The following is a 26,682-nucleotide window of genomic DNA, read 5'->3' as shown; positions in this document are numbered from 1 at the left end:
TGTGTATTCTGTAATACCGGAACTTAAAAGTACATGAAACAAAAATAGAATTAATGGGAGAATTAGGAAATCCCGCAATCAATATATTTGGGGCAGAGGGACCAGGCTACAGCTCTTAAATAAAGATCAGAGGTTTGACTGTAATCAGGTTCCAAGAACCTAAGGTAAGAAACACAAATTCCTATTGTGCTCTAATTCCTTACAGGGGGCCCAAATGAGCTACATACCATCTGAGGAGAGATAGGAAAGATGGTATGCACACATAGTTTTCCTCCTGCCTGGTCATACAGCCTGAAAATCTTACACCACTTTACCCATCTGACACAAATACATTCAGAATATGTGTATTGTATAGGCTCAAGGAGGAAAAAAAGCAAGAACAGTGACGTTTCAGTATTGGGTTTTACTTCTTGCAAAATGTTGAGAACCTGTGTATCCAGGAGCCAAGGAAACTGTGAAGGTGTTAAACTACCTGTCTTCAGCCCTCATGTCTTCCAAAATGGCATCTCAAAGCTAGCCAGCCCCTTCTGCCCAGGATTTCCAAGAGGGAGGGCACAAGGACCTTCCCCTCTTATTCACAGAGTAGCCATTTATTGGTTGCTCTCGGCCTCTTGTGACTTCCATTTTCTGACTTTACCTCTCTCTGATCTCCTTCCTCTCCTGCCTTGTTGGTTTTGACAAAATGCCCTTCCGAATGCCACACTATTGTCAACCCATGACTACTGCCCACAGTGACTGGTGGTAGGTAAGCAATTTCTATTTCGAGGGATTTTGTTGTTTCTGATCGGGTCTATAGGAGCCACTGCTAGTGTCAACATCAGAAGAGGTTCTCTGCCATAGGATGATTACTGCAAGGAGCACATGTTCTACATTATCAAATTAAAGGTTCAGGAAGTACAGACATTTGAGAAACTACCTAGATAAACTAAGTGGAGATCTCTTAGCCTCTTACAAGCTGGTTGACAGGGATACATCACTTCATCTCTCTTGACTTCTGTAAAAAAAGGAGTTGAAGAGGGTCCCCCAGCTATCGGCCAAGGGCTGGTTACATCACAATCACCAGGACCATTGTTAAAGACTCATGTTCCTACACTCTCTCACAGTTCTGTATCAGTCTCCCAAATGGGAATGTATGTATGTTTCCTTAGCAAACAACCCAGATGATTCTGATGGGCACCTGGGTGTGGGAACCACTGCAGTAGATGATCTCTTCTGACGCTAAGAGGTCACTGAGCCTGCTGCTGTTTTAGCCAGTTTTGAGTGGGGCTGGACCTGGTGGAGGTGAGGGAATGCCAGACCTCTCTCAGGGTGTGTGCTGGGGGGACCCCAGGGAATCTGAGAAGGAGGAGGCAGTTACCAGCTTTCACGTCTGGCACGGTGCAGGTTCTCTGCTACCTGTCTTCAGTTCCTACCACGGTAAGGCAGCACGTACCAGGGCTCTCCTAGTCTAAACCACAGTTTCCTGCCAACCCAGAGATTCTAGAAATAGAAGCCCAAATATTGCTTCCAGGCTTTTGTAGGAGTGGAGAAAAGCAGAGTGCCTGGGGAAAGGCAGTTATTAAGATGAAGTGGGGTGAGGGAGGTTTTCCCCTGACCCTGCCTCAGGTGGCAGTGGTGCAGTCTGTTACCTTGGAGACCAGCTAACACTTCCCCAGCAGGGCAGGCTCTGCTGTTGAGTTGCTTGGAGGAGCTTAGAGGAAGTGGGAACCAGGAAAAGCAGAGTCTTGGAATGACCAGGGACCCCTCTCCCAAAGATGGAGAAATAAATGGAGAAATGCAGATGAGGGTGAGTGTCATGAGGTGGGCAGGACGCTGAGAGAGAGGGTGGGGCACAGCCAGACTCTGAGCTCTGGACTGAGTGAAAAAGGTTTAAGGAGCCTGGGCCCATGGGCCTCTGCTCCCTACATACCAGGTGCTGTGCTAGGTGCTGGGGGTGCAACCGTAGATTAGGCAGTAGCTGGGCTGTTCTGGGAAAAGGATCATGACAACTTGGTATGAGGCAGCCCCCCCACTGGAGGGTTGGCACTGGAGGGTGCTCTTCCTGGCACCACCTGGAGGAAATTATTTCCTTCCTGGGAGTTGGGGGCAGCAAATGCGGTTCAGAATAGACTTGCTGGGTTTTCTTGTCAAACAAAAAGGGCTAAGGGTGTTTCTAGAGGCAGGTCCAACTTGAACATAGAGGGTGTGAAATAGTGCATGTAAGTAGGGGTTGCCAGGGGCTATAGAAGGGTAAGAGGTAAGGTGGAGGAGTAAGCAAGGAACAGGTCCTGAAAAGAATGGTAAACATTGTGAGAAAGGTTCAGCTTCATGATCCCCGGCCCTGAGGAGCCCATGGCGGGTTCTAAACAGGTGAACAACTCTGCATGTCAGAAAAATCATTCTGTCAGCAGAACATAAAATGGATTGGATGCGGGCAAGGCTTAGGTTGTTCAGCTATTCAAAATACAAACCCTGGGGATGGCTGTGTCCTGGATGTTTAGGAGACCAGCTATTAACAAACGAGGAAACTAGCTGGAGGTTTTCTTTTATCCAGTAACCAGGGCTACTCCCTCTCTCCCTTTGACCAAGATGTCATCTCCTAGGGGCCAGTCTACATATCCCCTTCCCCACCTGAGCCCAGTCCCCCAGGGTTACCTGGCCCACCTTTGTCTAAACTCCAGACCTGCCCTGAGGGTACTTATTCAACAAATTTTTTGAGCAGCTACTATGTTTTAGGCATTGACTACACAAAAGGGTTCCGACAGTGAACATAACAAAGTCCCTTCCCTCATGGATCTTACTCTTAGTGGATTGATGGGTGAGGGGAAAAGGTAATAAGTAAGTAAATAATACTCCAGATGATAAAACAAAAGATGTTCTGGAGAAAGTAAAGCAGGGTGTGGAGAGGGTACTATTTGAGATGGGGTAATCAAAGCTCTCTAATGACGTTTCATTTGAGCAAAGATGGAGGGTAAGGGCCTTTTGCAATTCATCTCTGCCTCCTCAGTACCAGCTCTTCCTGGCACCCAGCAAACATCCTAAAAATGTTCATGGGATGAGTGATGGTTTATGTGTCACATGCTGAAGCGCTTGAAGAAGCAGCACATCCTTCCAACACTATTCTGCATTTCTATAGTAGTCTGTATTTACAGAGCTCTTTGACATTCCCACGTCAGAGTTGGGTCTCCTGATGGCTGTGTTGAAGCAGGCAGGGCAGTTACTAGCAACCCCGTTCTATTCTGTAGATGAAGAAACCCAAGGTCCAGTGCTTTCTAGAACACTACATTGTGTCCGTGTTTTATGCTGACCACACCCTCCTCCATCAGTCACAACAGTCACCCTATAATCCAGTCGTGTAGGCCTCTGAATTCATTAGATTGTTAATCATTCACTGAAAAACTGGAACTGGGACATTGCGGGGCATGCAGTGTTCACGAAGCATTTCTATTTCAACAGTTTCCGTCACTGGTCTCTCAGCCAAGCGTCCTGAAGGAAAGCCAGTTGTTTTTTAAACATTTTTTTTAACATTAACAACGTTGCCACATTATCTTGGTGCTTCCCAAAAAAACAAAGCATCCTATGAGTAAAAGGTTAAAGACCCCAGAGAGAAAACCAAGTTGCTGCACCATCATTATGCTATTTTCTTTAATGATTTCATAAGAATGCACACTCTCAAATTTTCAAGCTGCAATTCCCAAGTTTCTCTCTTGTTGTATTTTAGCCAATTTTTTCTGGTTGCAAGTAACAGAAATCTAAATGAGCTAGCTGAAGCAGAAAGATAGGGAATTACAAGGAACAGGGTTTTTTATGGAACCCAAGAGCAAAAAGTGGAGGCAGTTCTCACAAGTACCTGGGATCAGCATTTAGAAATTCAGGAACCAAGGCACTTTCTCAACCTCCTCCCCTCCTTTCACGTCCCCTCCCCCAAGAATTTATGGCCTGCCAGTCCCTGCTCTCTTGTAACTTATAGTCTGATGGGAGAGAGACACCAATTTTTAAAAATCACTAGTGAATGTATCATTCTAAATTAAAATAAGTACTCTGAAAGAAACGAGCACAGTTCTGTGAAAGTTTACATAACACATAAGGACCCGAAATACAGCAGGAGGGTGAAGAAGCCTTCCCCGAGAAAGTAACACTTAGGCCGAAATATCAGGAATGAGTTGTGGGAGGCAGGAGGGGATGTTCCAGAGCAAAGGCAGCCCATGCAAAGGCCCTGTGGTTAAAGGGACTATATAACATTCCAGGAACTGAAGGGGGTGTCATGGGACACAGAATGGGGGAGCAGGGGGAAATCTGGAAAGGTAGGTGGGCAGCAGCCAGATCATGCAAGACCTCAAACTCCATTGTAAGGATCTTAGTCTTCATCCTAGAAATGAAGAGAAGGCTTTGATTAGTTTGAAGCAGGAGGAAGAAAAGAAGGTATGGCATTGGATTTGTATTTTTAAAAGATCACTCTAGCTTCAGTGAGAACAGACTGGATGGGAGGGTCTGAGGGAAGGTGAGGTGACCCATGGCCAGTTAGGGTCTATTGGAGTTGTTTGTGGCAGAGATGACAGTGGCCTAGACAGAAAATGTCACTGGAGACAGAGATAAGTGGAGAGATTTGAGAGAGGGAAAATTAACAAGTTTGGGTGATGGATTTGATATGGGGAATGAGGTATCAGGAATAATTCCTAGGATTCAGACTCATATAAGGAGATGGAGAGTGGGTCTTTTCTTTAAGCTTGAAAATACTACAAAGAGGATAAGTTTGTAAGGAATATGAATTCAGTCTTGGGACACGTGGAGTTTCCAGGTGGAAATATCCCGTGTTGAACACAGGGTGGGAGGTTGACAGTAAGAGTGGGAGGTAGGGATTTTTGACCAGCCAAGGGGGGGGGGGTCATTGATGTATGTACATGGTAGTTAGAGCCCATGGACAGTGAAAGATAAGACTGCCTAGGAAAAAAAGATAAAGAAGAGTAGAGAAGGCATAGTTTAGCCTTGAGGAATACCGACTTAAAATTCTCCGGTAGAGGGGAAAAAATGAGTCTGGAAGGGAGACCAGGAAGGAGCCAGCAGAGAGAGGAAGAAGGCAAGAGAGAACGGCCCCGAGGAAACCAAGGCAGGGAAGGACCACTCACTCCCCTTTATCTGAAGACCAGCTTTTCCTGCTTCTGAATGTACATGGTGGTCCTGCAACTCTTATTCCAAATTCCCAGAGAGGATCTGATTGATCCATCTTGTTCCTGTCCACAGCTGACTCTAAGCTGTGAGGAGCAGGCTGCAGGGTCAGCCCTCACTCATTGCCTTCTCTGCCCACTTCAGCCCTCACCATACTCTTAACAAGGCCATCTCCTTCCTGTCCTTCACGAAGGTCTGAGCTCCTCATGGTCAAGGCTTCACTGACCACCTTACCTATGCAAACCAGACCTCTTTCCTAATTACTCTCCATCTCATCATCCTATTCACATCCTTCCTAGCATGTGCCACAATTTCCATATATACTATATTTCATTTTTTAACATCCATCTTCCCCCTCTAGGATGGAAGTTCTAGCTCAGTGGTTCTCAACTGGGGACGACTGTGCTCCCCAGAAGATGTTAGGTTATGTTTATAGACATTTTTGGTTGTCACAACTTGGGAGGTAGGTATGCTACTGGCCTTTATTAGGGAGGACCAGGGATGCTATTTAACATCCCACAATGTATAAGACAGTTTCACGACCAAGAATGACCCTGTCTAAAATGTCAAAAGTACCAAAGTGAAGAAACCTCCCTTACATTATTCACCATCATAACCTCAGCACCTAGCACCTAGGAAGTGTTCGAAAAGCATTTAGTGAATAAATGAATGAATGACAGACGAGTTGAGTGAACTATAGATACTGCGAAAGCCATTCTCTATGCTATTGTCTCATTTATCTTTCTCTTTCTGGTATTCCTTTTCTCCCCAGGAAAATAAGTGCCGTGTGTTTTTATAATGGCTACACATATTACTCATGACTTCCATGGTCATGATAATAAGTTTCTGGAAAATCATTGGTAAGCATCCTCTCTGATTTTTCAAATGAAAACAACAGCAACCACATTTTGTTCCTTCTGGTTGAGGGGGGGAGGGGGGACCTGTCTCCAAGTGAGACTGGATAAAAGGTCATGGCATCATCTCACGCCCAGGGGCTTCAGTTTTCTCACTACCTGAACAATTGAATAAAATGTCTTATGAACCTGGAGTCCACCTTTTATCAGGACTCTATAGGAACCCTTCCCAGTTACCATATAGAAATAAAAATGTCTCTGGAAACCCTGGCAATGTGGAACCAATGTCTAGTGCTGGGACATTGATCAGTCACTCACTGTGTGTTTTGTAGTGTGAGGAGAAACAATGACAGAGATCCAAAGAAGCAATTGGACCAGAAGGATATCCATGGACTTGACCAAAATCCAGACAATGGACTACTGGTTACACATGTTAACCAGACACAAGACTTACTGGTAAAAACATCAGTGCCTTAACCGAGTCATAGTGCTTACAAATCATAGTCAGGGAATGCAGAATGTGTTAAACTCTGGGTGTTTCTTTCCTCACATAGGATCTCAGGATAGAAAATGATCATTAAGCATTCACCTCTAATCCTCTGCCTTTAGAAGTGACAGGAACCTCTATTCTGTGTATAGAAATTTTATAGCCTTCTTGGTCATATCATTAAATATTCAGGAGTATATGAAGACTGTCTATGTTAGCAAAACCTGAAGACTAGAGAATGTAATTCTAAAATTCCCCTTTCTGAGATTTGTGTTTCTTTCAGGATTTCCTAAAACCTGGATCCAAAAATCAGTTTCTGGAAGTGCTATCAGGGCAAGAGCATTGCAGCAAGAGAATTAACTTCTAGAATAACCAGAACTGTGGTTTTAGGCTGACTCTCAATGTGTTGATAAACTGTTTTCCCACGATGGTAGATGGATGGTCTAGACCTCAGAATTCACTCTACCACAGAAACAACTGTCATTGGGATAGTTAGGTGCAAGCCTGGCCTATAATCACCTACCTAATCTACATGAGAGTTTAAAGATTATATGTCTGAGATGACAATCTATCAAAAATAATACAGTTCTAATGCAATCAAACAATCAGGAAAATGGTCCTGTTTTGCTTTTCTCAAGTATTGGCACTAGAGGAAAGTAATTTTAATTAGAAGAAAATGAGGAAATGTCAATAGTCTGGAGATTCTGGGGGATTCTTTTCAATGACTTCAGAGGTTGATATAATATGAGTCTTTACTTCATCTCATTTCATATCCAATACATGACTTCCCAGGTGTACAAGGACCCCTCATACACTTACCAGCTACAGCTGGGACCTCCTTTACTTCACAGATGAATAGCAGGGGAAAGAAAAAGGATTGCCCCAAAACAAAGATCTTCCTACTTTCTATATGAAGCCCATACCTTAGTATGTAATCAGTGGGCCCTACAGTGAAAATCTATCATGTCCATGTGGTAATGGTGGACTTCAAATAGCAATAATATCAAACCCATTTCCTAAAACACGATGGGTCATTTCACATTCAAATGCAAGTAAGATGGAAGAAAGGTGAATTATCAGTCTACCATGCATGATGTTATCAACCAGGGAGTCAGTTGAGTCCTGAAAGATGAAGAGAGTGACATCTACTGTTTATACAAGGTAAAGCAGCGTTTCCCTAAGTGCAAGATAGGGACCATGATTTTAGGTGGTGTTGTCCAAGGGCAGGACATTATTAGCATAAAATCATATGAGAAAGTTATCTTTTTAGTCAGTTCCCCCTCAATCCTTCACAAAGATACTCACAGTTTGGTGCTAACATGAGCTATGCAGCTTGGGTTTGAATCCCAGCTGTACTACCTACCAACTATGCAACTTTGGGAAAATTCCTTAAATTTTCTGTGCCTCGGTTTCTCTGGGGTAATGCTGGAAACTACTTTGTAGGATTAAATGAGTTAACATATGGACAGTGCTTGACAGTAAGATAGTAAGTACGATTTAAGTGTTTGCTCTATACTGTTATTCGCACTTTTTTTACTTGCTAATTTCCTTTTGAAACAGGGCAGTGAACAGGCCTCAGGCACAGAACTGAGGGCTTACAACAGTATCTAGCTGGAATATAATAGCAGGATTTCATTTTCATTGAGGGGGAGATATGGACCATTGTTGAGATCTGTTAATGCAGGGACACCCAAGGCTATGTGCTGGCTTAGCCTCAAATGCCCCTTGTACAGGTGAAAAAACAGCCACATGGACTTGCCCAGTATCACAAAGCAAGTAGATGGAGAACCCCACATACTGCACTCCTTTATTCTCTCCTGCTCTTCTCTGGACTCTCCTTGTGTCCTCTACCCTGTCTAGTGGAGCTCAATCAGCTATCTGCAGTTTTCAACCCTTTGTCAAACACCTCACTCACTACAAAAGTCCTGAAGATACAAGCCTAAGCAGTACCCACTTAGGGTTCAGTCAGGTGCCTGGGAGATGGGCACAGCCATGTCTGATGTGGATGTGGTCCAGGTGGGCTAAACAGTGCGCAGGCCCATTCCCCAGCCATCAGATGCTGCAGGGCAATCTCCATCGTAGTGGGACTCAGCCGACCTCCCTTATGATGCCATACCATGCCCAGGGCGAGTCATGCCCAATTCTGGCAACACTTACATCTTATGTATATTACACAACAGTGATTACTCTGGAAGCCCTGTCTGAACCAGGCTTTGCACACCTTCCCAGCCCCTTTTCATGTCACCTTACACATTCCAACTGCCACCTTTCTGCTCTACAAACAGTCCGACGCCTTCCCCACTCCATGCATCTGTCTGGAATAGTGGTGCCCTAGCTATGCACAGGGCCGGCTCCTTTTCTTCTTTCTTCTTCTTTCTTCTTCTTCTTCTTCTTCTTCTTCTTCTTCTTCTTCTTCTTCTTCTTCTTCTTCTTCTTTTTCTTCTTCTTCTTCTTCTTCTTCTTCTTCTTCTTCTTCTTCTTCTTTCTTCTTCTTCTTCTTCTTCTTCTTCTTCTTCTTTTCTTCTTTTCTTTTTCTTTTCTTTTCTTCTTCTTCTTCTTCTTCTTCTTCTTCTTCTTCTTCTTTTCTTTTTCTTTTCTTTTCTTTTCTTTTCTTCTTCTTCTTCTTCTTCTTCTTCTTCTTCTTCTTCTTCTTCTTCAAGATTTTATTTATTTATTTGACAGAGCACAAGCAGAGGGAGCAACAAGCAGAGGGAGAGAGAGAAGCAGGCTCTGGCTCCCTGCAGAGCTAAGAGCCCACTGTGGGGCTCTGGGATCATGACCTGAGCTGAAGGCAGCTGTTTAACCAACTGAGTCACCAGGCCCCTAGGCCAGCTCCTTCTTAACCTCCAGATCTCAGCTCACAGCAGCCTTTTCTTTCTTTTTTTTTTTTTTCAAGTTCAGTCTTCTTTTTTTTTAAGATTTTATTTATTTATTCATGAGAGAGAGAGAGGCAGAGACACAGGCAGAAGGAGAAGCAGGCTCCATGCAGGGAGCCCGACGTGGGAGTTGATCCTGGGTCCCCAGGATCAGGCCCTGGGCTGAAGGCGGCGCTAAACCGCTGAGCCATCTGGGGCGCCCACAGCAGCCTTTTCTTACCCCCACCCCAGCTGAAGTGACCTCCCCATCTCCACCCTACTCACTATTACATTTGCCTGCTCCATGTTCTTACTAGAACTGTTCTTTTCTGAAATTACATACACTGATTTCATCTCTTCTCTACTGTTTACCTTACCCACACGAAAATGTAAGTCCAAGAAGGCAAGAACATTTTTATCTTGTTCACACTGTAGCCCAAGCACCAATGACAGCACCTAGTTCATAGAAGGGCTCAGAAACACCTACTGGGGGAAGAAAGAAATGCCTGCCCCCAGGAGAGGTGATCAAGGCCAAAAGGGCTCAGAGCTTCCAGTCTGTTTTCTCTGCCTTCTGGGTTCCAGAAAGCACCACGAGTGTTGAATGATTGCCAAGAACAACTTCAGCTCCACCACCAAGGCCACCACCCAAATCCTGAGCTTGGCACAGTGAAAGTGACACAGGTGTCCCTAAGTATAAGCAAGGGGGCACAGTCCTCGTGGTCAGACTCCTGTGATGGCGAGGGAATTCTGTATTTAAAATTCCTACCTGCTGTTCCTGTTTCTGGCTTCTGGACTAGATGGGATAAATCTATTCCTTCTTCCATCAGCCGACAATGTTGGGTGAGGACCCATCAGACTGATAGCAAGGCAGGACTCTGGGCAAGATATAGAAAATGCAAGTACGGAAATAAAGAACACCCACATGAGAAGAGAGGAAGTTTATTCAGAGTTTATAGCAAGGGAGCCAGCCACTTTCACTTGTGTTTGGCAGAGACTCAAAGGCAGGGGAGTAGGAGAGCTTTAGAGTGAAAAAGGGAAAAGCTTCAGGTATGCCCAGAAGGGAAATGTTGGCATGAGGAAGCTGGAAGTGCGCTAACTAGAAGCCAGGCATCTCCTATGATTGGTTTTGAGGGCATATTTGGCTGTCTCTGGTGGGTCCTGAGTTGGATGTGGAACAAAAATAGGAAAGCTGGGGGTCATTGACCATGTCTTGATCCTTCTGGGACAGTTGCTACAGTTGTGGTTTGGCTTCATGGACTGGTTGCTATCAAGGTGGTGGGTCGGAGTGTTATTGTCCTATGTGGTCCGGCCACTGTCTCTCATATTCAGTCTCTCACAGGCAAGATGTGGTAAGCAACACTCAGATTGTCTAGCCACACACTGGGGATGAGGTGAGGGATGAGAATGGGTATTTCCAGAGCAGCTGGCCCTGGACACAGGCCTCCTCAGTTCCCTCAGCAAGTTGAGTTCTTTTTTTTTTTTTTAAGATTTTATTTAAGATTTTTTAAATATTTTATTTATTTATTCATGAGAGACACAGAAAAAGAGAAAGAGGTAGAGACACAGGCAGAGGGAAAAGCAGGCTTTATGCGGAGCCCGGTTCAGAACTCAATCCCAGGACCCCGGGATCACTCCCTGAGCCAAAGGCAGATGTTCAACCACTGAACCACCCAGGCATCCGCAAGTTGAGTTCTTGAACAGACTGCATTCAGGGAGGACCCACTGGAGCTGGCAAGCCTTGGGCATCTGGGTGGAGGGGACCTAGGGCGTCCTCAGCCTTGCCCTCTTTCCCCACTTTTCTGTTTGATTCTGGCTCCGTCTCACAGAGGCTGCAGGGAGATGAGACCCAACCTTCGGCTTGGGAGGACTCAGAAGACTGGCTTTCAACACGCAGTTTACAGTTTGAGAGGCTCACCCTGGCTGACCTGCTTAGCCAGGGCACCACTGTGCTGTGAGTCTGGCACCCTTCCCTTCACCCCAACCCTGCAGGTCCTGCACACTCCTGCCCCATCCTGGGAGACCCCTTCATAAGACTTTGCTTCTTCAGGGAGGAAGGCAGCAATGTGATGAGGAAAGTGCACTTCTCCACCCAGATCATCCACCAGTTTGAATCAAGGCTTTCTGAGTAAGTATGAGAGCTCAGGAATTTCCTCATTCCAGCAGCCTGAAAGTAACTGTGTCCAGTGGTGCCTGGGTGGCTCAGTCAGTAAGCAACCAACTCTTTGATTTCAGTTCTGGTTGTGATCACAGTGTCATAAGATCCAACTCCATCCCATGTTGGGCTCCATGCTTGGCATGGAGTCTCTTTGAGATTCTCTCTCTCTCCCTCTGCCCCTTCCCCCTGACTCTCTCTAAAATAAATAAATAAATAATTTAAAAAGATTTTATTTATTTATTCATAAGAGACACAGAGAGAGAGAGACAGAGACAGAGACAGACAGAGACATAATCAAAAAGAGAAGCAGGCTCCCTGCAGGGACTCTGATGTGGGACTTGATCCCAGGACCCCAGGATCATACCCTGAGCTGAAGGCAGATGCTCAACCACTGAAGCCACCCAGGAGTCCTAATAAATAAAATCTTAAAAAAAAAAAAAAGTTTGTTTGAAAAACAATCTCTGGGATCTTGGGCAGGTCTCTCCCACATCTGGTCCTAAAGCCTCTTTCCTCAAATAAAGACATTGAATCATACTAGTTTTTCTCAGCCTTTTAAAATCCATGGGCCCTTTGGGTGAGCACGTAAAACCTCACACCTTCATTCAAGGTGTAATAGTTAAGTGACCACTTTCGATGACAGATTGGTTGGGTTTATACTTTTGCAAATGTATAACAAAAATAGGCAGTCTATCCTCTCCCAAACCAGATTTTCAGAGCACATATATATATATTCCATCCCTATTGTAGCAATCTATGATCCATTATTACTGTTTACTTGGGGTTTCTTAAAAGCCTGTAATAATTAATACCTGTAATTTATTAATGTGTCAGGAATTCTACTAAAGGCTGTGTACATTATCTTGTTTAATTATCACAACTGGAGATATATCACTCTCAAACCAAATATCCAAAAGCACACCTGTCAAAGGTCACACAGCTAGTAAACAGCACAGCTGGCTCTCAAAGACCAGCGCATGTTATTATGAAGCTCATACTCTTCGTTCTATTTACCCTCATGTATACCTTAAAACTCTACCCACCACCCACTGCCCCATGATTTCACATCCAAAGGTCTTGCTTGCCCTTTTGTAGGCTGCCAAATACCTCTTGCCCTCAGTGAGGGCAGCTCAGTTAAATTCAAGTGATGATTCCTGAACTTGAGCACCTGTTACATGCTCTCTATCCAGTCATTGGAATGGTATACAATAGGGCAAGTTCAAGAAGTTCTCCCAACTACTTTTTGGAAACTGAGTGGGGTTTTTGTTAATCAGTCCACTAAGAACCTGAGGCTGAACTGCCTCTACTGGCATTTATGATCATCTCCCTGTGACTAGGAAGTCTCACCTGAGGAGGTATAGATTTGAGAAGAGCAAGACAGTACCCAAAAATCCCATCCACATCTTTTTCACATGCACATAAGTGCTTGTCACTCAGTGCTGGAGCTGACCTTAGGTGATGAGTCTTTCTGGTGTTTTGACAGGGCTATTAAACTCTACCAACAGCGAATCCAGTGGCTCACAGAAAGCAGCAGAAAGGTAAGAGACAAGGATTTCATTTTCTGCCCCCTTTTACTCATTCCATCTGTATTTGTTATAGTTCTTTTAGTTGCAAATGACAGACCTCCAACTTAAACTGGCTTAAGCTGAAAAAGGAATTTCTCAACCTACATAAATGAAAAACCCAAACACAGCTGTATCCAGGGGCTCAGATGATGTCACCTCTTTGTCTCTGGGCTCTCCTTTCCTCTGGGTTGGTTTTATTCTTTTCTTTCTTTTTTTTTTTTTTTTTAAGATTTGTTTATTTATTTGAGAAAGAGCATGAGTGGGAGGGGCAGAGGTAGAGGGAGAGAGAATCTCAGGCAGACTCCATGCTGAGTGGGGAGCCCAACACAGGTTGGGGCTGGATGTCACAACCCTGAGATCACAACCTGAGCCAAAACCAAGAGTTGGCACTTAAGTGATTGAGCCATCTGCAGGCCCCACCATACCCTTTTCTGATGAAGCTACAAAAGAGCCATGAAACAAGCACAGGCTGGATCCCAGGGAAGCAATCACCCATAAATCAGTTTGTGGGTCCTCTGGGTGTTGAGGCAGCCTGGGGTGATGGACAGGCCAGCATTGGGCCTGCTTCCCAACTACTGTCAGCAAGGCCATGGGCAAGTGGCCTCACTTCTCTGGGTGTCTGTTTCCATATTTATGGAGGATAAAAGCAGGACTTAAAAACCAGTGGCATGCTGGCAAATCTGGCCCACAGCCATGTTTTTCTTGGCCCTCCTAGTTTAAAAATATTTCTCGAGTTAGTTGCCAAGACTTAAAATCCTGGTGTTCTGTGTTTATGTCTGTTTTTAGCCCTCTCTTGAAAAATGGGAATATCTGGCATCACCAGGTTTCAATTCCCTCTTATGTACTTACCCAGTTATTTCTACAGGATAAATGTCTAGAATTCCAATGGCTAAGTTTAAGAGAATTAATGCTTTCAATTATAAAATCTCTAAAGACAGTTTCTGTAAATTGTAAAAGGAATAGAACTGGCCCCACACTTGAACTCCTTTTGGCTCCTGAGGATTGGTAATGTTCTGGGAGGCCTCAGAATTTGGGTTGTTTGGGTCATGGATTCAACATATATTGATTGGATGACTACTATATATCAGGCACCGGTCCAGGATTGAGGATTAGAAACATGACCAGTACAAAGGTCCCACCTTCATGGAGGTTATAGTCCAATGGGGGAAGACAGAGAATGAATAATCAGCAAATCCTATGCAAGCCAAGTTAGTGATAGTGCTATAAAGAAAAATAAAGCAAGGCAAGGGAATAGAGAGTAGGTTAGAAAGAGGGCTATTTAAATAGAATGGTCAAGGAGGAGACATCTGAGCAGACACCTGAAGGAGATGAGGGTACTCTCATGTAGAGATCTAGGGGAGAACATTCCAGGCAGAGGAAACAACAAATGCCAAGGCTCTAAGACAGGAACAAGCTTGGCATGTTCTAGAAGCAGCAAGCAGGCCAATGTAGCAAGCACAGTGAGTGATATGAAGGAGAGGGGAGGAGATGAGGCTCTAATCAGGGGTGGCCTCGCAGAGTTCAGAGCTCATTCCACAGGTGAGGCTTTTAAGCAGGAGGGTGACATGATCTGACTTAAGTTTCCAAGAGATCACTGTGGCTGCTTCATAAATTGACTGTAGAGAACCGAGGCCAGGTCAGAATGGTAGTGACTTCAGCTTAAGAGCTAGGATGGATGGAATGAGAAATGGTGGGCTCAAGGCGTGGCTTGAATGTAGAGCCAGCAGGACTGCTGATGGATTGCTGATGTGTCTGGGGCCAGAATGGTTGGGTGCCTGTTGAATGCCATTCACAAGAGGACCAGGTATGAGGAGGAAAAGCAAGAGGTCTTGGTTTTACCATATGAAATCTGAGGCTTACCAGACATCTGGGCAGAGACACAGAGCAGGCAGTTGAATGCATATGTTTGGAGCTGCCAGAGAGCTCTGTCTGCAGATGGACTTTGGATAATCATCAGGGTCCTAATGGTGTTCTAATCCCATGACACATGAGATCATTTAGGGAGTGAATGCAGAAGAGTGGTTCTTAACAGGGTGGGGAGGAGGGGACAGTTTTGCCCCCAGGGGACATTTGGCGAGGTCTGCAGGAATGTTTGGTTGTCAAGAGTGAGACAGGAGGTTGCCCGGGAAGCTGCCAAACATCCTACAGTACACTGGTCAGCTCCCCACAGCAGAGGATTGTCCAGCTCGAAATGTCAGTAATTCAGGGCTTGACAAACTCTGATATGAACAAGGAAGAGAAAAGAAGATGAAGCCCTACCCTGTGCTTCTCAAACATTCAAGGCAGCCAAATCCCTTTTGGTGGGCGGAGCAGGATGGGGGGGGCTGTTAAAATGCAGACTCTAATTAGATGCAGATCTGGAGTAGGACTTGAGATTTTGCATCTAACAAGTTCCCAGGACATTCTACTATGTAGACTTTGCGGGGAGGTGGGAGAGGGTAAGAAGGACTGGACAGCAAGTAGAAGAAGCAGAAAAACCTGATGTCCTGAAAGACAAGCGTACTTGTTAAGTGCTTCAGCTTGCTTGACGCAGCCAATTAAAGAAAGCCAATTAGAGGAAGCTGAGAACCTACATTTGACCATTGGGTTTGGCAAGAGTGAGATCATGGATCACCTTGACAAGTGTAACTTCGGGGGAGTGGGGAGACAGGAGCCTAACCCCAGGGGTTGCAGAGAAATGGGTGTGGGTAAGGAAGTGTCACTAAAATGTGAAGCAGGGAAATGAGGGAAGCAGGAGGGACAGGTGCGGTCCTGAAAGGTTTCTTTCCTTTTTCAGATGGGAAATAGTATTTTGTAGATTGTATGATGATCGAAATGGTACAATAGATAGGAGGAGCTGGTGACCTAGGAGAAGGGATGGTTACAGCAGCAAAGCCCCTCGTTGGCAAGAGAACAGTGGGTAATGGAAGTCAAAGGTTGGCCTTAGAGCTCGAAGTTGCAGTAGATGCGTCATAACGGGGGAAGAAGACCAAGTGTGTGGGCAAAGGGGGCAGGCAGGGTGGTAGGTTCTGTGTGGAAAGTTAAAAAATAAAAACAAAACTCTGGGTTGTCTTTCTTTTCTCAGTGAAATCAGAGGCAAAATCCCTGGCTGAGGGAGCGTTCAAAGGGAATGTTGGGGTGTGAGAGATATAAAATACTCCTCTGTGGGAGTAGAGAAACAAATTGAACAGGAAAATGCAGTAAGGCAGGATTTAAGGCAAAAAGCATTAAGTGGAACCCACTGCCCCAAGAGAACGATCCGTCTCGTGTGAATGAAAATCCCAGTTCACAACGCAGCTGTAACAGGACGAACAGTCCAAGGCGAAGTCCAACGCATCTGCACGTAGAGCGCAGTGTTAGAAACATAATTAGAAGCTCACAGAAATACCTCGGCAGCTTGACACATCTGCCTTTGATTGGTAGAGTGGGCGGAAAACAAATAAAGATGTCGAGAAGTAGAATCAAATCAGCTGATGTGATTAGATAATCCAACTGTATATCTTGCAAAGGATGCTTTGCCGTGATCTCCAAATTTTCTTTAATGGACATATATTCCTTTATCAGAATGGACTGTAAATATTAGGGGAAAAAAAAAAACTTGTGCAGACCAGGCTACTACAAAATAGGAGCAGATGAGGCCCAGAACTAAAATCAGGACAATGGGTTTTGCCTTTTCATCTACAAAATGGGCCTGCCTTCTGCTGCTTTTGGAGGTTGGGGGTGCATTCCAAATTCTGCATCATGCAGAAGTGCCCGGTGAGAGGCTTAAGAGAAGCACAGAGCTGTGTTGGTTGTTTCCACTTGCCCTCTTTGGTTTTAGGCATTTGGTCTCATCAAGGGAGCCAGAGTCGCCATTGTCGTTGATGTATCAGCCACGAGCAGTGGCTCTCAGAAAGAGGAGTTCCAAAATGACTTCCTGGTGAGTCTATCTGGCAAGAGAAGTACCTGGAACCACCTCCCACACACACCCCCCTCCCCTTTGTGAGTCTTGCTAACCGGCTTTGTTTATAGCAACTGCAAACTGAGGTGTTTTGCAAAGAACAATTCACACTTAATTAGCACCTACAGTTTAAAGAAATATGTCGAGCTCATTTTCAGTTCCTGTGTGAGCTTCTAGCATTCTCACCACAGCAGGCCCGACCAACTAGACTTGGCCACAGGAGCCCCCAGTTCCCTGGAAAGAGGACGTGCCAACAGTAATCAGTTGGACTGGGTAGCACAGAGTCCCAGACCTTTTTCTGGACCAAAGAGCTACTTTGTTATCTTTTGCCTGTCCATAACAAAGAAGCGAAGGACTCTGGAGCCAGATGACTGGGCTCAAGCCCCATCACCTGTGTTACTTCTGGGCTGTGACCCTGCCACCTAATCTCCCTGTGCCTTCCTTTCCTCATCTGTAAAATGCAGATGAGAATAGTGGCCACCTGACAGGGTTGCCATGGGATGAAAGGAATTCATGCAAGTTAAGTGCTCAGGGAAAAAAAAAAAAAAACCTGTAGCTTCTGTGAACTAACGTGGAGGGGTTCTTTTCCTATGGGGACCCCTAGAGCTTTGGATGTAATAGTTTGAGGACACTTTGTAGAACTCAGCATGGGCTAGTCATCCGAGACTCGGTCCCCTTTCCTGGTCTCAGCAGATGTCAGGAAACAGCGTTGTCCCTTCATAACAAGTCTTCAGGGTTGAGTTTCTAAAGATTCCCCCAGGTGGGCTAGTTGCAGATTAGCCAGAGTAAGGTCTGTGTTGGTGGCATAGAGGTGAAATTCTACGTAGCCAGGAAGAGGGGGGAGGCAGGCGCTGTCTTACTGTTGAATATTCATCCACTATAGCTTGAGAGCGTCAAATAGGCTGCCATTGTGCCCCATGGCTCTGTCCCCACCTCATGTGCTTTGGAGAGAAATCACTGCCCCCGACCTCTGTCCTCCCTCCCTGGATGCCACGGTTAACGGTCCAACCATAGCACATGTTGAGTTGGGTAGCTAAGATGCTCATCTCCCCCATAGTGCATGACCCAAGTGTGTGGCAGCCCTAAGGAGCTGCTCCAGAAGAGGACATCAGCCTGCAGTCACTGGGAGAGAGTGAGGGGGGATCTGTGCTCTGCCCCTACCACACACACAGGCTGGGATGGGTCACCTGGGCACTCGCACCCCTCTCTGACTCAGTGGGCAGGAAGCAAATGTCAGCTTGGGTCCACTAAGCGACCCTGTCCCAGCACAGCTGACACCCCGGTCCAGAGGGGCCAGCCCCAGTGTGGGGAGTGAGGCAAGGCTCCAAGTGGCCCGCAGCTCTGGGAGCCAGTATGTCCCTTTGTCTGCCAGAGCCTCATCGATGAGCAGCTGAGCCACAAGGAGAAGCTGTATGTCCTGTCCTTCGGCACTGCCACCAGCGCCCTCTGGCCAGACCCCGTGGATGTCAACACCTCCACGTGAGTGACTACACTTTGGCCAGGGTGCTTGCTTGTTCATTTACCTTCCTGCATGGTAGCATCTTTCTGGAATGAATACAGTGCAAACCCAAGACCCTGACAGGTGAGTGACTACAAAGAGACGACCCACAAAGCAGCCACACAGGGATCAGTAACCTTTGGGAAAGTGGCCACTCTTGTGAACAATCCACAAAATGAAAAGACAAGACAACTACAAGGTGCCATTTTTGTCCAGCAAACTAGCAGAGATAGTTTGCTTATTTTGACAATAATACGCGTTTAAAAATTAACACAGTATGAAGAGGTAAATAATTGCAGAGTCTCTGTCTCACCTCTCAATAACTGTTTCTTCTACATACTTCCACAGCCTGTCACGTACATGCTTCGGTATGTTTGTCCTCTTTTATTTAAACATAAACGGGAAGGCATCACACCATCCTGCACTTTGATTTTGCACTTAATTTGAGTACCGTTCTCGCTTAGCACACACAAATCTACTTTATTCTTCTTTAATGGCTGCATATTATTCCACTGTATAAATGTACTGTGATTTAACTAGTCCTTTATTTGGAAGCTTGTAGTTTGGGTTTTTTGGGGGGGATTCCTGAGGGGGGGCCAAGGGATGATGTGTAAGAATTTCTACTTTCGGGCAGCCCCAGTGGCGCAGCGGTTTGGCGCCACCTGCAGCCTGAGGTGTGATCCTGGAGACCCAGGATCAAGTCCCACGTGGGGCTCCCTGCATGGAGCCTGCTTCTCCCTCTGCCTGTGTCTCTGCCTCTGTGTGTGTGTGTGTGTGTGTGTGTGTGTGTGTGTGTGTGTGTGTGTGTCTATGAATAAATAAATAAAATCTTAAAAAAAAAAAAAAGAATTTCTACTTTCTTATGCTAGTAGGTAAAAATTTCTTTCCTGTGAAGAGTATATCCTTGGTTGCCCACCAGGTACTAGGTGCCATGCTAAGCACTTTTCATGTGCTATCTTATTCAATACTTACAACTAGCATATGGAATAGGATTCTTGTCCCCATTTTGCTGATGAAAAAACTGGGACTTGGGTTAGGGCATGTGTCTAGAGTGGCAGAACCAGGATTGGCTACCAAAGCCCAGAGCTGATTCCCGGAAAACCCACGTGTATGTATTTCTGGGATGGAGGTCCCCTTGCCCAGCACTTCTAGCTAAGTTCCAGCAGCACTGGCTCTGCATCCTGCTATGACAGTTACTGGGTGGCTGTGACCAGTCCTCGAACTCTCTTTAGCAGAGTGAGGCCCAGATGCCTACCCCTCACTCAACTACTGTGACCATGAGGTGAGGGATAAGCATCTGGTGTGTAGTGGGGTCCTCAGTGAATGAGAGCAGTTTTAGCTGTGGTTTCTGCTCCAGTTAGACCCCCGATCTCTGGGATGTTTGACCTAGAAGTCACCCTGAGGTCATAGGCAAGAGCTTCTCACTCCTGGAGGCCACTTGTGATTTTGATCATATCTCTGCCACATGTATTATCTTAAAACATCAACTCTCATCTACATGTATTATTTTTTTTCATCTACATGTATTATTGAAGGAAACTATGAGTACCTAACAAGAAGCCCGTATCACTTGCCGTAATTAGAATGCAGCCATAACAATAAGTATAATGAAAGCAAATAAAACAATGATCTCAAATTCCAACTTGAAACTCATCGGCTGGAGAAAGTGGTAGCCCTGGGATCTGCTCTCCATGTAGAGGGGAGACTTGACAGTTATCATAATGAAAGACAGACTTACTGGCAATGAACTAAGATTTTCTTAATTTTATTTTTATTTTTTTCGATCAGATGGAAAGAGAAATGGAAAGAGCAAAACTCCCTCACTGTTAACAATGTGAGGTATTTAACCAAGAAAGCTCTGCGTGAAATAATTTTCCCTCTTAGGCCTGGGGTGTACCCCAGCCCATGCAAGATGCCACCACATGGCCATGGTGCCCCCTCTTGGAGCCCTCTCGGGGCCAGGGGATTAAATCTGCACTTGGGGGACTGGGTAGTGGCTTGGGGCATACAGAAGGAGCTTAGCTCAGACCCTCTGGTAGCAGAGTGGCTTGAGTCAGGCCTGGTTTGAAATCCCAGTGTTGCCAGCTGCTTACAATATCACCTTGGGCAAGTCCTAACTCAGTTTTGTCATCTATAAAATGGGAATAAAGGTATTCACCTCAAGAATTATGGTGAGTCAGAAACCAGCTCGTGGGTGTCCTGAACCCGGCACCGTGGTTACATGTTTGTCATCTCCTCAGCCTCCAGGAACTCAAGCTCTGGGTGAAGAAGCTGCAACCTGATGGAGGCAGCAATCTGCTACAAGCCCTGAGGAAGATCTTCACCCTGAAAGGGCTGAATTCTCTGGTGACCATAATGGGAAGCTGGTAGGTCTCCTTTCCTATGTGGGTAACAGACCACACAAACGGGGCTGGGGAACCAAACTGGTGTTTGAGAAAAGGCCATCACACAGGACTCTTCACACACACTTGAGAGAAGGACTTAGTTCACAGGCCATCTGTCCACGGGTGTTGGGGCAGGGCAGCCAGGGCAGGGCAGGCCTGCAGTCCACTCCACCTTGCATCTTCCACAGGTGGCCAGTTAGATTTGGTAGATGGTCCCATTTTTCTCTGGAATGTCCTCAAAGTGATTTGACCTGGGGCACCCCCTGTTCTTCTGTCTCCTCTCAAGCCCAGATCAGCCTTCTGAAATTCTGTCCGACTATATCCAACAATCAACCATGGGAATGGGCCTCATCACCCACATCATCACCTACAAATGCAACAATCAGGTGCCCCTTGTAAGTACCTGGGATTCTCCAATGTTTCCTTTGGGTTGGCCATAGTGATTCAGGTGGGCCATCTTGGAGGCTCCATGCATGGACAGGCCCCCTGAAGCTGTGGAACAGAATATGACTCTCCTTGTACCTAATTCTTCCTTTGGGCAGTTGGGAGATTCAGTCAAGGAGAAGGCTTATGGGAGTATTGGCATTGCCCTAGTGAGGGCTGACCCTATCACCATCCCTACAGGCTGTCCTAAAGAACCTTGCAGAACATCTTGGGGGATACTACCACTGCTACAGCCCAGAAACGGAGGTAAGCCCTTCTGCCAACACACTGCCCCTCCTACCTCCCTGTCTAGGCGACCAGGGCCAGGACAGACCATGCTATCTATGTAAGTACATAGGTGCTTCCCCTCCCTGCCCGCTGTTTTCAATAGGTTTGTACAAGTATAGTCAGTTTAAGATGAAGGTGAGAAGAACAGGGACAGTATGAAGTCATGGGAGATCCTTTGCTCAGCGTGCATGATGAGTCAATTGCACACTAGAGAGCCTAGAGGCCTTTTAAAGCTGGTGGAATCCTGACTCTCTGTCATCAACATGAGCTCCACCCTACCTCTGCTCCCACCAAAGTTGAGTCTGAAACAGTTGCCTCAGGTCTTTCTCCAAGATACATCCTTGCTGTTACAGGGGACCCACAGCAATCAATTCTGAATGAATGATGAATTTTGTAGCCGTCCATCCAGTAGTGTCCTTGTCCCGATTAATAATAGCATCACACACCCTGTGTCCACAATGGAGATAACAATTAGCAAATGCATGTGTAGAGCCATTTGGCAGATTGAGAATCCAACCATCTGTTCAGCTCACAGGCTGTGTCTTGCCTGAAACCATTAATAGCCATAAGCCAGTGAATATTTGCATCTCACAGTATTCAAGTGTCACAGAATCTACCGTTTCATACCAAGGAGCCAAGGCCAAACAACATTTTCCTTGGTTTACACCCTTTCTGGTTACATCATTTCCCAGACTCTTGTTTGTTGAGGCCACAGATTACAAGGGGTAGGAAAGTACAGTAAATGAATGAAACTAACCAGTTTAAGAAATCTTTTATTTTAGGAGCACCTGGGTGGCTCAGTCAGTTAAGTGTCTGACTCTTGTTTTGGCTCAGGTCGTGATCTCAGGGTCATGGGATCCAGTGGGGAGTCAGGCTCCCTTCTCAGCCTGGAGTCTGCTTCTCCCCTTCCCTTTCCCTCTGCCCCTCCCCATTCTCATGTGCACCTGCCAAGCACCAACTCTGTCTCTAAAAAAAAAAGAAAAAGAAAAACAAATCTTTTACCTTAAAACCTGTGCCCATCTTGGCTTCTCTATTGTTTTTCTTGGTAGAAATATAAGTGCAATAAATTTCATTGTCTTATGTTAATATAATCAAGACAACGGCAAAAGGATAACAAAAAACTTAAGCTGACTCAGAGGGGACAGCAGAGAGTTCATCGGGCTATGGAGGACTAGATAGCGCCTGCCCCATCTAGGGAGGCACCCCTGCTCAGCCCCAACCCATTGTTGCTCTGGAGGAGTGTGACCCCCATGCTGCCAGGTCTTCCAATTGTTTGAACCAGAAATCTGGTTCTGTGTGTATGTGTGACTTCTGTACTTTCTTTTAAAGTGGAGGTGAGGGGCACCTGGGTGACTCAGCAGCTGGGCGTCTGCTTTCGGCTCAGGACGTGATCCTGGGGTCCTGGGATCGAGTACCCACACCAGGATCCCCACAAGCATCCTGCTTCTCCCTCTGCCTATGTCTCTGCCTCTCTCTCTCTGTGTCTCTCATGAATAAATAAATAAAATCTAAAAAAAAAAATAAAAATGAAAATGAAATGAGGGTGAAATTCACATAACATAAAGTTAAAAGTTAACCACTTTATTTTTTTTAAGATTTATTTATTTATTCATGAGAGACACAGAGAGAGAGGCAGAAACACAGGCAGAGGGAGAAGCAGACTCCCTGTGGGGAGCCAACGCAGGGACTCGATCCCAGATCCCGGGATCACACCTTGAGCCAAAGGCAGATGCTCAACCACTGAGTCACCCAGGTGTCCCTAATCACTTTATCTTTTTTGAGATTTTATTTATTTGAGTGGGAGTCAGGGGGGTGAGGAAGAGGGAGAAGCAGACTCCTCATTGAGCGGGAAGTCAGATGTGGGGCTCTATCTAAGAACCCCGTGATTATGACCCTAGCCAGACTCCCAATGACTGAGCCACCCAGGCGCCACCAGCTTTAAAGTGAACCATTAGCAGCACTTAGTACATTCACAAGGTTATGCAACCACCACCTTTATCCAATTCCAAAACATTTTCATCCCCCTAAAAGAAGAATCTGTGCCCATTAAACAGTTACTCCCCATTTCCCCTCCCCCACATTCCTGGAAACCACTGATCTGTCTGTCTCTCTGGATTCACCTATTCTGAATATTTCCTATAAATGGAATCATGCACCTTTTGTATCGGTCTTCTTTCCATTAGCATAATGTTTTCAAAGTTCATCTATCTTGTAAGCCTGTCTCTGAGCTTCATTCTTTTTTTACAGATGATCCATTGTCTAGATCTTTTGTTTGTCCATTCATCAGCTGATGGACACCTGGGCTGTCTCCAGCCTTTGGCCATTGTGAACTGCTATGAATATTGATGCACAAGTATCTGAGTCCCCTTTCTCAATTATTTTGGGTATATACCTACAAGTGGAACTGCTGGGTTAGGTGGTAATTCTGTGTCTAATTCTTTGGTGGTAAAACCGCCAATCTGTTTCCCACCAGTAGTGCACAAGTGTTCCGGGTCTCTGCATCCTGACCAACGCTTGATATAGTCCTTTTTAAATTATGGCTATAGCCAGTCTAGTGAGTGTAAAATGTTTCTTCATATCTTTAAGGTGAGGATTTTCTTCAGTTCTTTAAAAACACTGCAGGCCAATACTGTTTAAATGGAACACAACACGTTCCCAGGCTCTATCTGGCACATGGATGCTAGTTTATAATGTCTAGTTTAACCAACCCACCACTCAGCTTTAGGAAGTGATATGACTGCTTGCCCTTTCCTGTGTTGGCCACAGCTAGTAGCCAAGTGACCTCTAATGGCTGATTGCTCCTATTACCCCCAGGTCTACACCAGCTGGGACATGGACCAGCTGCTGGCAGAAATCCAGAAAGCCCAGAGCCTCCTGGGCCACATCCAAGCCCTGCGCCAAAGGACCCCCTGTGAGGAGCTAACCGGCATGATGAAGGAGGTAGGTGGTGTAGGCAAAGATTCTGGAGCTGGCTCACTTCCATCTTCCTTTCCCACCTGTTTCTCTGAGAATATGGTTGCCAAGCCCCCCGTGTGCTCACAGAGAAACAAGGCAAAGCCCTGCCCTTCACTGTACCCCGCAGCTCTGGGTGGGCCCTCCCCTGTGCTAGAAGGATCCTGATGGATTTTTTAAAGATTTTATTTATTTATTCCTGAGAGACACAGAGGGAGAGGCAAAGACGTAGGCAGAGGGAGAAGCAGGCTCCCTATGGGGAGCCCAATGCAGGACTCAGTGGAGGACCCTGGAATCACTACCTGAGCTGAAGGCAGATGCTCTACCACTGAGCCACCCAGGCGTCCCCCTCATGGATTTTCTATCTGAAAAATGTATTTCAGAGAAAGGCCAGCAGGCTCCGGCCACCCCACCCACCTCCCACTGTCCCTGCCCTAACCCCCAGTTTGGAGGATGGAAACCTCACCACACAGAGTGAGCTGTCTTGAAGATGGTCTTTGCCATTCAGGGCAAGTGTCCCTGCTGGTGACTTGATTAATATAACGACAGCAAAATAGCTCGGCCAACTCATGGAAGTGGCACCATAAAAGCTGTGAGCTGTTTAGTCCACGCAGAAAACGTAACTGTGGACAGGAGGCACTGAGAATGGATTTATAGCTCCACCAAATGAGGGTGCAGATGGGACAGACAAGATGTCTTGGTCTGGCTGGATGGGGTGGGAGACCACAGCGCCTAGAAACTGGAATGTTACATTTCAGTCCCAGCTCTTCTACTGAGTATCTATAAATCACAAAAACTGTAATTTTTTTTTTAAAGATTTTATTTATTTAACAGAGAGAGAAAGAGAGCAAAAGGAGGCAGAGCACAGACCGCAGGCAGAGGGAGAGGGAGAAGCAAACCCCCTGCTGAGCAGGGAGCCCAATGTAGGGCTTGATCCCAGGGCCCTGAGATCATCACTGGAGCTGAAGGCAGACGCCCAAGCAACTGAGCCACCCATGCACCCCAACTCTTGGTATTATAATTAGAATAGTTCTCATTTACTGAGTGCTCATTCTAAGATAGGCACAATGCTTAATTCTTTAAATGTCTTATTTCAGCACAACAGTCTGCTGTAGATATAGTATTACCCCCATTTTACTGGTGAGAAAACTGAAGTCCAAAGGCTAACTAATTTGCCTCAGACCCCAGAGATAGAACAAGTTTGAGCTGAACCCAGGTCTGCCTGATGCCAAAACCTGAACCAGGAGTTTCCCACAGTGCAACGCACGTTTTACCCACGGTTTGCAAGATAATTACAAGATAATTACAAGTGGATTAGTTTTTTTCAATGTGCGTTTAAAACTAGCTTGTTACGTAGTAATACACCTATTTTTGTGGTGGGGGGTTTTAAACATTTTATATATTTATTCATGAGAGACAGAGAGAGGGGCAGAGACATAGGCAGAGGGAGAAGCAGGCTCCCTGTGGAGAGCCCGATGTGGGACACGATCCCAAGAACCCAGGATTGTGACCTGAGCCAAAGGCAGATGCTCAACCATTGAGCCACCCAGGTGCCCCAGTACATCTTCTTTCTAAAATTATTTAAGTACAATAAAGGGAGTCAATTTTTAAAATTAAATCAAATTAACAAAAAGTTTTAAAGGTACATATTGGGTTTGTTTTCTTTTTTTAAGATTTTATTTATTTATTTTTAAAGATTTATTTACATATTGAAAGAGAGAGTGTTGGGGACAGGGGCAGAAGGAGAAGGAGAGAATCTTAAGCAGGCTTCATACCCAGCACGGAGCTCATGTGGGGCTCAATCTCACAACCCCAAGATGACCTGAGCCAAAATCAAGATTTGAATGCTTAACTGACTGAGCCACCCAGGTGCCCCTAAGGATTTCATTTGTTTAAGTAATCTCTACACCCAACATGGGCCTTGAACTCACAACTCCCAGTTCAAGAGTCACATGCTCCACCAACTGAGCCAGCCAGACACCCTCATATTTGATTTATTTTTAAAAAATTCTAGGGGTGCCTGGCTGGCTCAGTCAGTGGAACATGCAACTCCTGATCTCAGGGTTTTGTAATGTAGAGATTACTTAAAAGTAAAATCTTTAAGGGCACTTGGGTAACTCAGTCAATTGAGCATCTGGCTCTTGATTTTGGGTTCAGGTC

The 26,682-nt window shown here is 45.6% G+C and overlaps 1 protein-coding gene across 2 annotated transcripts in view; it reads left to right on the top strand.

Annotated features, from left to right (window-relative positions):
• Positions 1–1,656: 1,656 nt before the first annotated feature.
• VWA3A (von Willebrand factor A domain containing 3A) overlaps positions 1,657–26,682 on the top strand; it is a 58,636-nt gene continuing 33,610 nt past the window's right edge. For both annotated transcript variants that reach the window (XR_012000609.1, XM_025983775.2), the window contains exons 1-12: positions 1,657–1,786; positions 5,918–6,005; positions 6,332–6,455; positions 11,168–11,292; positions 11,389–11,466; positions 12,977–13,031; positions 16,858–16,956; positions 18,350–18,456; positions 20,716–20,841; positions 21,146–21,254; positions 21,484–21,549; positions 24,385–24,510. Coding sequence is in view for 1 of the 2 variants with exons in the window: in XM_025983775.2 (XP_025839560.2) it covers positions 5,944–6,005; positions 6,332–6,455; positions 11,168–11,292; positions 11,389–11,466; positions 12,977–13,031; positions 16,858–16,956; positions 18,350–18,456; positions 20,716–20,841; positions 21,146–21,254; positions 21,484–21,549; positions 24,385–24,510 (1,077 nt within the window). In the remaining variant the exon portion in view is untranslated. The remainder of the gene's footprint in view (positions 1,787–5,917; positions 6,006–6,331; positions 6,456–11,167; positions 11,293–11,388; positions 11,467–12,976; positions 13,032–16,857; positions 16,957–18,349; positions 18,457–20,715; positions 20,842–21,145; positions 21,255–21,483; positions 21,550–24,384; positions 24,511–26,682) is intronic.

The sequence above is a fragment of the Vulpes vulpes genome, chromosome 3 (assembly GCF_048418805.1).
Source record: "Vulpes vulpes isolate BD-2025 chromosome 3, VulVul3, whole genome shotgun sequence".
In the NCBI taxonomy this organism is placed as follows: Eukaryota; Metazoa; Chordata; class Mammalia; order Carnivora; family Canidae; genus Vulpes; species Vulpes vulpes.
The sequence above is the reverse complement of the archived record's forward strand: the minus strand, read 5'-3'. Positions and strand labels throughout refer to the sequence as shown.